This window comes from Bufo gargarizans, chromosome 4, assembly GCF_014858855.1.
Source record: "Bufo gargarizans isolate SCDJY-AF-19 chromosome 4, ASM1485885v1, whole genome shotgun sequence".
NCBI classification, from domain to species: domain Eukaryota; kingdom Metazoa; phylum Chordata; class Amphibia; order Anura; family Bufonidae; genus Bufo; species Bufo gargarizans.
Window position 1 is genome coordinate 516,841,365 of NC_058083.1, and position 15,086 is coordinate 516,856,450.

Here is a 15,086-nt window from a genome sequence, read left to right on the forward strand (position 1 = left end):
TTCTGATCAATACTATGGGACACCTGGTATCGGTAACAATTGTGTGCTAATAAAGGAAAACCTGTCAGAAAGTACAATATGTGACCCCCAAACTGCCACCACTACCTGACTATACAATGAGACATCAGTAGGCAGTGAAGGAGCAGAATCTGTGAGTCTTCTCTGCTTTATGTAGTGGTTACTACTCACCTGGGTGGTTATCTGTGGGAATGTCCTCTTTGATCTGCTCATCACTCCTCACATATGTATCTTCAGCCTTAATAATGGTCAGATCTTTACCCAGAATTAAAAGCTGTGAAACAGAAATTGTAAAAGTCAGCAGACTGATGGAGAAGTCGTGTGGAATGTTTGATGTGACCAGAAAAGATCATTAATTACAATGACAAAAAGTGATGAAATGACAGCAGAGTTATCTGCTATGGCAGCGGTCCATGCCTATAGCTCCTCTCCTTCCTGCTGGTGGGCACGTCTGCTGCCTGGTTTACCTGCTCCATAGCTTTAGGGCTCCAGTGGTCCAGTCCCACAGACATCCCTCTCTCCATTCCCAGTGGTCCCAGCTGCTGGAATAACGCTGTCCTCCCACACAAGCTGAGGCCTGCTTCCTGCCGATAATGACCTTCTCTGCCCATAGGTCATGTGTGCACACACTATCTCTGGCTCTTATAGGGCCGGCATGCACGCACTCTGATCTCTACAAGCCATGGAAAGGAGCCTGATCAATAGGTTCTAGTATGCTAGTTTCATGCAAAGCTTGTCTGTTCTGTGTACAGATTTCTGTCTGACTTCTAGATTGACCCTTTGCTGTCTGACCTGACCCTTGCCTGACCTCCGTTCTGATCCTGAGCTGCTTGCCCTGACAACGGACCATTTATCAGACTGTGTATATTCTGCCTTTCCTGACCCCGTGGGTCACCAGTGACTTGTACAGAAACCACTTCAAGTGCAGCAGCCTAGTGGTTCCCCTGCAACAAAGTCCAGATCCCTGTAGAGGGGATAAAGTGGAGGGGGGGCTCACTTATCTAACACACTTTGGAGCAGAACCATGTCAAATCTGTTCAAGAGACACAGTGGATCTACATGTGCCATGTTTCATTGTCTGACCCAAAAATATCTGCAGGTCTCCTGTATATATGCATCTAGTTGGTTCCTTATTCCAACCAGCAGTCTCTACTGACCAGAAAACTGTGAGAAGATCCAGACGACATGCAAGGTCTATAGTTAGCTGTAATCCTGCCATCTCTACCTTTCTCGTTATACAAGGATAAAACATATAATACTGGTTTATAAAACAAGACTGAACACAAGATCTTCACAGCACTTCTACAGATCATAGGGAACCTTTCATGAGACCTTATTTCCATCTATCTGATCATCATATGGAATGCTTTGATGTTCTTCTGAACCATCCTGTAGAAGAAGAGGACTGGGACATCTCTCATCCTGTAGAAGAAGAGGACTGGGAGTTGTTCTCTCTTCTTTAACTGTAGGGAAAACATACGGTGACAATGAATTTCTTACATATGACTAGTGACAGGATGTGTGTATTTAGTCATGTCTTTACTTGGTGGCTGGTGTTCCTCCATCATGACGTTCTTGTACAGATCTTTGTGTCCTTCTAAATACTCAGACTCCTCCATGGAGAAATAGACGGCGACATCCTGACACCTTATAGAAACCTGACAACACAATGATACAGTCATCACCCATATCCCATCATAGTATTACTGTATAATGTCCCGGCATTCCCAGCGATGTCACCTCTCCAGTCAGCAGCTCAATGATCTTCTTGGTGAGCTCTAGGATCTTCTCTCTGTTTACTTTCTCAAGTAACGGGATGTGAGGTGTCGTCCTGGATATTGGGCTCAGGATTCCTCCCCGTCCTTCAGATACCGGGGTCTGACAATGCTCACTAGAGGTCTTCTTCACTACTGTGTATTCCTGGTTATGGAGAGACGCAGTAATAAATATCACTCCATACATCTCCAGAGTCCCTCACCTCTCCAGTCATGTCTGTCTGTTAGTAACATAGAGAAGATGATGTAATGTGCCATCATCAGAATCTCTCACCTCTCCAGTAAGCCGGAGGAGGATCTCTAGGGTGAGATTTATTATACTCTCTGCCATCTTGTCCCAATCCCTACACATCCTTGATGGGTCAGTCAGGAGAATGATCTTATATAGGAGATATACGCTGAGCAGATTTTATATTGTAGGAACCTGAATGGAAAGAAGATGAACCGATGTAAAATCATAGAAAATCCCATGTAAAATACAATTACTGGAGATAAGAAGAGGAAACACTGGAGGAGATAAAAAACGTGTATGAAGGCAGTTCCTCCATATTTCAGGTCAAAAGCCTGTCACACCTTCATATCACCACTATAGTCAGTTACAGGTCACAGCAGTAATACCAGTATAAGGCTACTTTAAACACTAGTTTATTGCGAATCCATCATGGATCTGCAAAAACGCTTCCGTCATAATAATACAACTGCATGCGTCCGTCATGAACAATATTGAAAGTCAAAGGGGGACGGATCCGTCATGAATAGGGTTGAGCGAACCCGAACTGCATAGTTTGGGTTCGTACCGAACTTCGCAAGTTCGGATACCCGGATCTAAACCCAGACTTTTTCATCGAAGTTCGGGTTCGGTGTTCGGGTGATTTTATAATTTTTCATTATAACGGAAAATAGTAGCATTCTTAAGACAGAATGCTAAATAAAATGGCTATTGAGGGGTTAAAAAACTCACCAACCTCAGCCCTGTCTCGCTGTTATACCGCCTTGTAGGTCACACACAGATAACACACGGGACCTTTTCCTGCCCCTTCTGTAGCTGCAATGTTCCAAAAATGAAGTTTACACCATATGAAAACGTGGTTTGTAAGTTCCCAGGGGCGGTGTTTGCTGCTCAAAGTGCCCCCCCAGCGTTACTCGGCGAAAACTCCTCCCCTCTATCGCAGTTCGCCTGCCCGATCACCGGAACGTAGCTGTATGGCATGTTACATCATGCTGCGCCGTACATGTACGCCGCTGGTTGAGAAGGGGTTCAAATATAATTTTTTCTTAGCAATGCAGCCATATACGAACATGTATGCTGGTCAGGGGACCAAAGTCATTTAACCCTTCAAATCACACTCATGCTCACTTTGATGCCGTGTGCCAGTAATTTCTGTGGTCATACCGCATTCAGCCGAATCCCCCTCAGGACGCTCAGTGTGATTAATTTTATTCATTAACCGCACACGAAAAATACAAATTATGTGAATAAGAGACTAATGAATAAGAAACCTTCAGCCGCGTCCATCGCACAGTACAGAAATAATTCCGCCATATAGCACATAGAGAACGGCTGCAGTGCAGTATAAGGCGGGGTTCACACGTGACTGGTCAGCTGCAGATTTGCTTTGCGGATTTCTGTGCGGTAAATCTGCAGCGTTGTACAGAACCAGCAAAGGGAATGAGCCTTTAGTAATTCTCAGTCACACGTCGGGCAGTCACTTCCACAACCCCATAAAGGAGGACATTGTACCAGGGACAGTGACACATAATACTTCAATACTACAGCATGCCACCGCTCCACAGGAGACCACGTGCGGTGTACTGACGAGGAAGCGGCGCTCACACTGGAGCATCATCTCCTCTTCCAACAGCTGATAGTCGGGGCTGCCGGGTATCAGATCCCGCGATCAGATACTGATGACCGATCCCGACAACCGGGGTTATCAATATAAACGGCCGACAACACCTATAACTGCCTCTGGGGAACGGGAAAAACCCCACCAAAAACTGACATGCTAAGAATTTATAAATCTGCACGGCCGGTCAATATCCACATAGAGAAAAGAGCCCAATATAGATGAGATCGGTCTAATCTCATACACTGCTGGTTCTGGATTACACTCGGGCTGGGCTTCTCCACATGGAAAAACGTATGGAATCAGCTGTGAATTACACACGGAAAAACGGGAGAGCAAGAGAAATACAGGACAGTTTGGGTTTCCACAAAAGCTTTGATTATGTCCTCCATGTATATACAGAAGATGTACAACCAGCTGTACATATATAATTATATACCGGGGATACCCAGGTTATACCAGCATAGTCTATACTATAATACACAGGAGGATGACTATGTATATACCTGCGCTGTACATATAGAATTATACTCAGATATGCCCAAGTTATACCAGCATAGTATATACTATATCTGAGTATAATGATAATCTATATGTACAGCACAGGTATATACAGTACAGACCAAAAGTTTGGACACACCTTCTCATTCAAAGAGTTTTCTTTATTTTCATGACTATGAAAATTGTAGATTCACACTGAAGGCATCAAAACTATGAATTAACACATGTGGAATTATATACATAACAAAAAAGTGTGAAACAACTGAAAATATGTCATATTCTAGGTTCTTGAAAGTCGCCACCTTTTGCTTTGATTACTGCTTTGCACACTCTTGGCATTCTCTTGATGAGCTTCAAGAGGTAGTCACCTGAAATGGTCTTCACTTCACAGGTGTGCCCTGTCAGGTTTAATAAGTGGGATTTCTTGCCTTATAAATGGGGTTGGGACCATCAGTTGCGTTGTGGAGAAGTCCGGTGGATACACAGCTGAATAGACTGTTAGAATTTGTATTATGGCAAGAAAAAAGCAGCTAAGTAAAGAAAAACGAGTGGCCATCATTACTTTAAGAAATGGTCAGTCAGTTCGAAAAATTGGGAAAACTTTGAAAGTGTCCCCAAGTGCAGTCACAAAAACCATCAAGCACTACAAAGAAACTGGCTCACATGCGGACCGCCCCAGGAAAGGAAGACCAAGAGTCACCTCTGCTGCGGAGGATAAGTTCATCCGAGTCACCAGCCTCAGAAATCGCAGGTTAACAGCATCTCAGATTAGAGACCAGGTCAATGCCACACAGAGTTCTAGCAGCAGACACATCTCTAGAACAAAGCAAGTGTTAAGAGGAGACTGTGTGAATCAGGCCTTCATGGTAGAATATCTGCTAGGAAACCACTGCTAAGGACAGGCAACAAGCAGAAGAGACTTGTTTGGGCTAAAGAACACAAGGAATGGACATTAGACCAGTGGAAATCTGTGCTTTGGTCTGATGAGTCCAAATTTGAGATCATTGGTTCCAACCACTGTGTCTTTGTGCGACGCAGAAAAGGTGAGCGGATGGACTCTACATGCCTGGTTCCCACCGTGAAGCATGGAGGAGGAGGTGTGATGGTGTGGGGGTGCTTTGCTGGAGACACTGTTGGGGATTTATTCAAAACTGAAGGCATACTGAACCAGCATGGCTACCACAGCATCTTGCAGCGGCATGCTATTCCATCCGGTGTGCGTTTAGTTGGACCATCATTTATTTTTCAACAGGACAATGACCCCAAACACACCTCCAGGCTGTGTAAGGGCTATTTGACCATGAAGGAGAGTGATGGGGTGCTGCGCCAGATGACCTGGCCTCCACAGTCACCGGACCTGAACCCAATCAAGATGGTTTGGGGTGAGCTGGACCGCAGAGTGAAGGCAAAAGGGCCAACAAGTGCTAAGCATCTCTGGGAACTCCTTCAAGACTGTTGGAAGACCATTTCAGGTGACTACCGCTTGAAGCTCATCAAGAGAATGCCAAGAGTGTGCAAAGCAGTAATCAAAGCAAAAGGTGGCTACTTTGAAGAACCTAGAATATGACATATTTTCAGTTGTTTTTACACTTTTTTGTTATGTATACAATTCCACATGTGTTAATTCATAGTTTTGATGCCTTCAGTGTGAATCTACAATTTTCATAGTTATGAAAATAAAGAAAACTCTTTGAATGAGAAGGTGGGTCCAAACTTTTGGTCTGTACTGTATATACCTGTGCTGTACATATAGATTACCATTATACTCAGATATAGTATATACTATGCTGGTATAACCTGGGAATAATACACAGGAAGATGACTATGTATATACCTGCGCTGTACATATAGATTACACTCAGATAGACCCAGGTTATACCAGCATAGTATATACTATAATACACAGGAGGATGACTATGTATATACCTGCGCTGTACATATAGATTACACTCAGATAGACCCAGGTTATACCAGCATAGTATATACTATAATACACAGGAGGATGACTATGTATATACCTGCACTGTACATATAGATTACACTCAGATAGACCCAGGTTATACCAGCATAGTATATACTATAATACACAGGAAGATGACTATGTATATACCTGCGCTGTACATACAGATTACACTCAGATATACCCAGGTTATACCAGCATAGTATATACTATAATACACAGGAGGATGACTATGTATATACCTGCGCTGTACATATAGATTACACTCAGATATACCCAGGTTATACCAGCATAGTATATACTATAATACACAGGAGGATGACTATGTATATACCTGCGCTGTACATATAGATTACACTCAGATAGACCCAGGTGCTGCTCCTGTAGCTCAGTCAGTCCCTGGGCAGCCTAGTGCCTAGTGGGCTGAGTGCTGGCGGAGGCTGACTGTGCCTGGCCGAGAGAGCTGGCGGTGAAGGGGTTAATGCCCCCTCTGCCCCAGTAATCCTGACAGACAATGGCGGTGACTACACACCTACCTGCCCTGCTGGACACAACATGTACCCACCTAGAATGTATGGGCTTCTGAGAGGATGTAGCCCCGCCCCCAAGTTGTTCTAAAAACCTCCCTGACTGTAAACCTGTCCCTAATCCTGACCCCCACAGGAGACCGCACAGAACATGGAGAGGACGCCCCGCAGCCCAGCACACAGGACACTTACCTGAACCTTACCTTTCACCACCACCTATCTCAGAGTCACATTACGTCACCAAGGTGTTCCTCTGTGGGAGGAGTCAGGCTACAGGCTGTGCTGCTGGAAGAGGTTAAGGACCTGTGATGATGTCATGACCATGTGATTCTGTGTGGGAGGAGTCAGGCTCCAGGCTGTGCTGCTGGAGGAGGTAAAGGACCTGTGATGAAGTCATTACCATGTGATCCTCTGTGGGAGGAGTCAGGCTCTAGGCTGTGCTGCTGGAAGAGGTTAAGGACCTGTGATGATGTCATGACCATGTGATCCTGTGTGGGAGGAGTCAGGCTCCAGGCTGTGCTGCTGGAGGAGGTAAAAGACCTGTGATGATGTCATGACCATGTGATCCTCTGTGGGAGGAGTCAGGCTCTACGATGTGTGATGATTAGAGATGACTGAAGTTTTAAAAAATTTGATTCAGACACATTGAATTAACTTGTCTAGAAATGCTATTCATATTATGGAGTGCGCTGCTGCAGTGACCCCACTCCATACGCGGCATGTGCCGGCTGAAATGATGGTGAACGACGATCGCTCCTCCCTCATCATTTAACGCCTCAGATGCCGCAATCAACGCCGATCACAGTGAAATCATGGGGCTCCGATCGGTTACTATAGCAGCCTGGATGCTTGAGAAGTTTATCAGGCCTGTCACTATAAGCTCCATAGTACACTGTGCACGAGGCACAGCTCACCAGGAAGCGCAGTATAATGCCATTCATCCTCATGGATCTCTATTAGGGTGAATAGGGCAAGGGATGCGAAGATCTCAGGTTCTAGCCCCCTATGGGAGTTAGAAGTCGTCACTAAAAGAGAATAAAAAAAATATTAAAAGTTCTAATCTCACTCCTCCCAATTTTACATAATTAAATGTACGAGCTTTTAAAATAATACCGAAAGATTTACACAGGTCGCTCTCCTCTTTATCACGTACTATGCAAACTGCTATAGATAATATATTTGAGTCCGGGTCCTACCTTCACTCAGATGTATCTTCCGCGTTGTAGTGTTCCGTGATGGTCTACGTACCGTTCTGTGTTTGATGCAGGACAGAAAACGTGGATCCAGGGGAGGATGGCTGTGACGTCGGTTTAGTATTTAAGGCACTCGGATATAGTTAGCCCCGGCCGGTAGCACACTACACCGGTTACCTGTTTTTGATTATAATTAAAGCTCACGTCTGAGCTGGTGACGTCACCGCTGGTAAGCTACGGGTAGCAGTGGAGATCAATCCTACGCGTTTCAAGTGCAACGGCACTCTTCCTCAGGGAATGTTACCTCCACTGCATTACTGCTTGTTATTTATAGTCCGTGCTGTCCATCCTTCCCACCCCTTTGTCTCTGTATTTATTCGAAACCAAATAGTTCAATTTCTGAGTTAAGGCCTTTGGGCAACATGGTATCTAGGTGAAATATCCATTCTGTTTCTTTTTTTGATTGTTTCTTAATGTAGTCTCCTCCTCGGGCATCTGATTCCACTTTGTCTATGCCCATAAAGGACATACCTTCTAATTGTCCTCCATGTTCCTCCGTAAAATGCCTAGATAGGGGATGTCCTATAGATTTTTTCTTTATATTGTATATATGTTCGCTAATGCGTTTTTTTCAATTTTCTCTTGGTGCGTCCAATGTATAGCTTGTTACAGGGACATTTGATGGCATAAATAACCCCTTCTGTATTGCACGAGATATGGCTCCTTATTTTTTGTTCAAAAGTGCCCTCAAAGTTTTTTATGTGCTGCATTTTTACTGTATTTTTAGCTGTACTTTTACATGGGGCACATATTTTGCAGGGAAAAAATCCTTGCGGAAGATTGGTTTTTATATTTGCCTTTCTCCCCACAATACCTGCACCTTTACTGGTCGAGGCGATCTTACTACCTATATTGGTTGCCCTTTTATATATGAAGACCGGTCTTGTTGGTATGAGGTTGCCTAAAATTTTGTCTTCTTTTAGTATGTCCCAATATTTTCCTACGATTTTTTTGAGGATATAGGATTGTGTGGTATATGGGATTATAATGGATGGTATTTTATCTCTCATTTCTATTTCTTTCTGTTTTTTATCTTCATTTTTCTTTGTTATTAATTTTTCTCTTTCTATCATTTTTATTTCTTTTTTCTGACATTCCACTATATCCACATTATATCCTTTTGCTATAAACTTTTTTCCTAGGATCTCTGCCTCTTTCTCGTATTCATTAATTTCTGTACAATTTCTTCTTAGGCGAAGGAACTGACTTCTGGGGATATTATCCAACCATCTAGGCAAATGACAACTCTCTCTATTGATATAGCTGTTTGAGTCTGTGGGCTTTGAATATGTTTTTGTACTAATACAATCCCCTGTAACATAAATAGTGAGATCTAAAAAGTTAATTTCATTAATACTGTGCGTCAACGTAAAATCCAAATAAAATTCATTTTTATTAATGTCTTCTAAAAATAATTTAAGTGCACATTCCCCTTTATCCCAAATAAAAATAACATCATCGATGAAGCGCCGCCAGAGGACGAGGCCCGCCCGGAGCTCGCCGTTGGGGTGGATATGTTCCGCCTCCCACCACCCAACGTATAAATTTGCGAACCCCGGTGCGAACCTCGTCCCCATCGCGGCCCCCCATGTCTGCAGATAAAATTCCTCCTTATATTTAAAATAATTTTTTTCCAATATAAATAAAATACATTCCCCTATGAACTCTATTTGGACACTATCAAGTTCACTTTTCTGATATAAAAAATGTTTGGCTGCTGCGCATCCTTTTTGGTTTTCAATAATGGAATACAAGGATTTTACGTCTAACGTACCTATTATATATCCTTCTTTCCATTTTATATCTTGTAAGATTTGCAATACATGATTCGTATCTTTTAAAAAGGAAGGTAGCATTTGTGCGCACGGCTGTAGGAATTGATCTATATATTTAGATAATGCACTGGTCAGGCATTCTATTCCAGATACAATCGGTCTACCTGGGGGTCTCTGTGTGTCTTTGTGGATTTTCGGATTTTGATAGAAAATTGCTATTTTTGGATTTTTTATGTCTATGTATATACTTTCATTTTTATTTAGGATGCCTTTCATTTTACCTTCTTGTATCAATTGTTTTAAATCTTTTTATATTCCTCTGTGGGGTCTTTTTTAAGGTGTTTATATGTTTTTTGGTCACCCAAGATATTTAAGACCTCTTTCTCATAATCATCATTATTTAGTATCACAATGCCGCCCCCCTTGTCTGCGGGGCGGATGATGATTTTATTGTTTTGTTGCATATTCCGTATTGCATCTCTTTCTGCCTTAGTTATATTACCCATATAGTTTTTTCTATATTTATTGACATCTTTAGCTTTTCTTATTTCTCTAGTAACTAGATTTGCGAAGGTGTTTATAGGTATTGAATATTCATTCAATGGATCGAATCTAGACTTTGCTTTCAAATTAGTATGTATGTATATATTCTCATTGGCATCTTCATTATGTCTCTTTATTATATTGTTTTTCTCTTTTTTCTTATAATATCTTTTTAACGCCAATTTTCTCATAAATTTCCTTATTCCCAGGAAGGCTTCGAATTTAAAGTTTATTGAAACAACTAGAAAATATGTTGCTTCTGGAAATGAGAGACTTATGGGAAATTGTATCCCTAGAAAAATATCTAGAATCTGATATAATCCCCAAAGGTCTCAAAATTGAAAAAATACTATCAGGAGACATGGGAGATTATAATATAATGGAAGAATGGAAACGAATGTTACATGATTTTGCACGGCAGACAGTAGAATTTATAATTAGGAAAAGGAAACAAAGATTGATGAATACAAACGATACTATAAAACAGCTATTTGAAGACTTACGTCCGTGGAAAGACGACCCCGACATTGCAGGATTAGTAGATAACATCAAGAGGCGCATTCATAACAGAGAAGATGAAATTAGAGAGAAAAAAAGAAGAAAATTCAATAGAGATTATATACCATATCGAATAGAAGATACGGAAAATCAGGGGAATACATTTCAGACGGTAGATGAATGTAGCATAGAAGTAGAAAAAACGGAAGAAGAGGATTTAGAGGAGCTGCCCTCCACTTTTACAATTCATGCGGAGGAGGAGAGCAGCCATTATACCCCAGAGATAAGAAAAGAGAGAAATAAAGAACATAGAGAAAATAATCCTGAAATAAGGCATATAAATAGTGAAATATTTTCAATACAAACAGAAAATAGATTTGAACTATTAGAAAATGAACAGAGACAAGATATAGACATCGTTATAGAAACAAATAAAGAGCAGTCATCCGAAAATAAACAAAAACCACTTGGAGAAAATAGTGAGGAAAGACAAAATAATAGAAATTTAGAAAATACAAGTAATATAGATCAGGAAGACAGGGATACAAATAGTCAAGTGGAGATGGTGGTGAGACCAAAGGAAAATCAAACGATGGAATATAACAGTAAAACAAGAAGTATGAGTAAAAATAACAGTATTAATAATAAAAATAATAAAAAAATGGCAAAAAAGTCAACGCAACAGGATTTTTTCAGGATATACAAAAAAGATATACAAAAAGAGGATGTAGAGGGGGTAAACATAATAAAAGGAAAAGAAGTAAACAAATAATAGCGGCACAAACAAAAGAAGATGACAATATAGAAAATCTAGGACAAAAAATATATAATTTGAGTAAACATACTCTCACAAAAGCAGAGAACGACATTTTAAAGAAAGGATTAAAGTTTGCCCCTACTACATACTTTAATAAATTCGAAGCCTTCCTGGGAATAAGGAAATTTATGAGAAAATTGGCGTTAAAAAGATATTATAAGAAAAAAGAGAAAAACAATATAATAAAGAGACATAATGAAGATGCCAATGAGAATATATACATACATACTAATTTGAAAGCAAAGTCTAGATTCGATCCATTGAATGAATATTCAATACCTATAAACACCTTCGCAAATCTAGTTACTAGAGAAATAAGAAAAGCTAAAGATGTCAATAAATATAGAAAAAACTATATGGGTAATATAACTAAGGCAGAAAGAGATGCAATACGGAATATGCAACAAAACAATAAAATCATCATCCGCCCCGCAGACAAGGGGGGCGGCATTGTGATACTAAATAATGATGATTATGAGAAAGAGGTCTTAAATATCTTGGGTGACCAAAAAACATATAAACACCTTAAAAAAGACCCCACAGAGGAATATAAAAAAGATTTAAAACAATTGATACAAGAAGGTAAAATGAAAGGCATCCTAAATAAAAATGAAAGTATATACATAGACATAAAAAATCCAAAAATAGCAATTTTCTATCAAAATCCGAAAATCCACAAAGACACACAGAGACCCCCAGGTAGACCGATTGTATCTGGAATAGAATGCCTGACCAGTGCATTATCTAAATATATAGATCAATTCCTACAGCCGTGCGCACAAATGCTACCTTCCTTTTTAAAAGATACGAATCATGTATTGCAAATCTTACAAGATATAAAATGGAAAGAAGGATATATAATAGGTACGTTAGACGTAAAATCCTTGTATTCCATTATTGAAAACCAAAAAGGATGCGCAGCAGCCAAACATTTTTATATCAGAAAAGTGAACTTGATAGTGTCCAAATAGAGTTCATAGGGGAATGTATTTTATTTATATTGGAAAAAAATTATTTTAAATATAAGGAGGAATTTTATCTGCAGACATGGGGGGCCGCGATGGGGACGAGGTTCGCACCGGGGTTCGCAAATTTATACGTTGGGTGGTGGGAGGCGGAACATATCCACCCCAACGGCGAGCTCCGGGCGGGCCTCGTCCTCTGGCGGCGCTTCATCGATGATGTTATTTTTATTTGGGATAAAGGGGAATGTGCACTTAAATTATTTTTAGAAGACATTAATAAAAATGAATTTTATTTGGATTTTACGTTGACGCACAGTATTAATGAAATTAACTTTTTAGATCTCACTATTTATGTTACAGGGGATTGTATTAGTACAAAAACATATTCAAAGCCCACAGACTCAAACAGCTATATCAATAGAGAGAGTTGTCATTTGCCTAGATGGTTGGATAATATCCCCAGAAGTCAGTTCCTTCGCCTAAGAAGAAATTGTACAGAAATTAATGAATACGAGAAAGAGGCAGAGATCCTAGGAAAAAAGTTTATAGCAAAAGGATATAATGTGGATATAGTGGAATGTCAGAAAAAAGAAATAAAATGATAGAAAGAGAAAAATTAATAACAAAGAAAAATGAAGATAAAAAACAGAAAGAAATAGAAATGAGAGATAAAATACCATCCATTATAATCCCATATACCACACAATCCTATATCCTCAAAAAAATCGTAGGAAAATATTGGGACATACTAAAAGAAGACAAAATTTTAGGCAACCTCATACCAACAAGACCGGTCTTCATATATAAAAGGGCAACCAATATAGGTAGTAAGATCGCCTCGACCAGTAAAGGTGCAGGTATTGTGGGGAGAAAGGCAAATATAAAAACCAATCTTCCGCAAGGATTTTTTCCCTGCAAAATATGTGCCCCATGTAAAAGTACAGCTAAAAATACAGTAAAAATGCAGCACATAAAAAACTTTGAGGGCACTTTTGAACAAAAAATAAGGAGCCATATCTCGTGCAATACAGAAGGGGTTATTTATGCCATCAAATGTCCCTGTAACAAGCTATACATTGGACGCACCAAGAGAAAATTGAAAAAACGCATTAGCGAACATATATACAATATAAAGAAAAAATCTATAGGACATCCCCTATCTAGGCATTTTACGGAGGAACATGGAGGACAATTAGAAGGTATGTCCTTTATGGGCATAGACAAAGTGGAATCAGATGCCCGAGGAGGAGACTACATTAAGAAACAATCAAAAAAAGAAACAGAATGGATATTTCACCTAGATACCATGTTGCCCAAAGGCCTTAACTCAGAAATTGAACTATTTGGTTTCGAATAAATACAGAGACAAAGGGGTGGGAAGGATGGACAGCACGGACTATAAATAACAAGCAGTAATGCAGTGGAGGTAACATTCCCTGAGGAAGAGTGCCGTTGCACTTGAAACGCGTAGGATTGATCTCCACTGCTACCCGTAGCTTACCAGCGGTGACGTCACCAGCTCAGACGTGAGCTTTAATTATAATCAAAAACAGGTAACCGGTGTAGTGTGCTACCGGCCGGGGCTAACTATATCCGAGTGCCTTAAATACTAAACCGACGTCACAGCCATCCTCCCCTGGATCCACGTTTTCTGTCCTGCATCAAACACAGAACGGTACGTAGACCATCACGGAACACTACAACGCGGAAGATACATCTGAGTGAAGGTAGGACCCGGACTCAAATATATTATCTATAGCAGTTTGCATAGTACGTGATAAAGAGGAGAGCGACCTGTGTAAATCTTTCGGTATTAGTTTAATACTATAGCGCGCGGTGTTGCATTATTTTCTACAGGTATTTCTCTGCGTTGTGTACAGCTGGTCTGCACATTACTTTATTGGCAAGTTACGGGATTGCCAATACACCGCTGCGAACTCTATGTGGTGTAGCGCTAGTTGACAGTATTGTATGTTGAGCTTTTAAAATATTTCTTTTTTTTAAATGTGTGTTGATCGCCATCACAGGAAAAAAAGAAAAACGTCTATTGTTTCTTACTTTTTCCCAAAAAACATTGAATAACAGCGATCAAAATGTTGCACGTTCCACGAAAATTATTCCAATGGTAACAATAAAGAACATTTCTAAATGGACTGAGAAGACATACAGAATGTGAGACAATTTGTGAATGAGGCCCTAATAGAATTGCTTATCTATTAATCAATGTGGACACCGTTCAGTTAGACTGCTCTGTGCCCTGCAGATTACTGCCCCTGCACTGCCCCTTTCACTCTGGCTGCTGGAGAACCAAGATTAGATCTGATGGTCGGCCATGTTGTATTAGGCAGACGTCTTGTGTTCTCATCTCGGAAAATAGTTTAGGAAAGTAAGGGTCCATTCACACGTCCCATATGATGGGTCCGCATCCGTTAGGCACTTTTGCGGAACAGGTGCGGACCCATTCATTTTCAGGATGTGGACAGCACATGTGGACAGCATCCGTATGTCTTTGGTATCCGTTCCGTTTTTGCAGAACCATCTATTGAAACTGTTATGCCCAGCCCAATTTTTTTCTATGTAATTACTGTATACTGTATATGCCATACG

At 40.6% G+C, this 15,086-nt stretch overlaps 1 protein-coding gene across 2 annotated transcripts in view; it reads right to left on the reverse strand.

Annotated features, from left to right (window-relative positions):
• LOC122934014 (zinc finger protein 260-like) overlaps positions 1-15,086 on the reverse strand; it is a 222,488-nt gene that overhangs the window by 16,405 nt on the left and 190,997 nt on the right. Inside the window, exons 1-6 of one of the 2 annotated variants that reach the window (XM_044289139.1) lie at positions 6,821-6,898; positions 2,068-2,217; positions 1,759-1,938; positions 1,562-1,676; positions 1,351-1,481; positions 190-292 (exon numbers count right to left, since the gene is read on the reverse strand). In XM_044289139.1, coding sequence (XP_044145074.1) covers positions 190-292; positions 1,351-1,481; positions 1,562-1,676; positions 1,759-1,938; positions 2,068-2,145 — 607 coding nt within the window. In that variant the 5' untranslated portion in view covers positions 2,146-2,217; positions 6,821-6,898. Of the gene's footprint in view, positions 1-189; positions 293-1,350; positions 1,482-1,561; positions 1,677-1,758; positions 1,939-2,067; positions 2,218-6,820; positions 6,899-15,086 lie in introns of those variants that run through there. The other variant, XM_044289140.1, reaches the window with a different exon arrangement.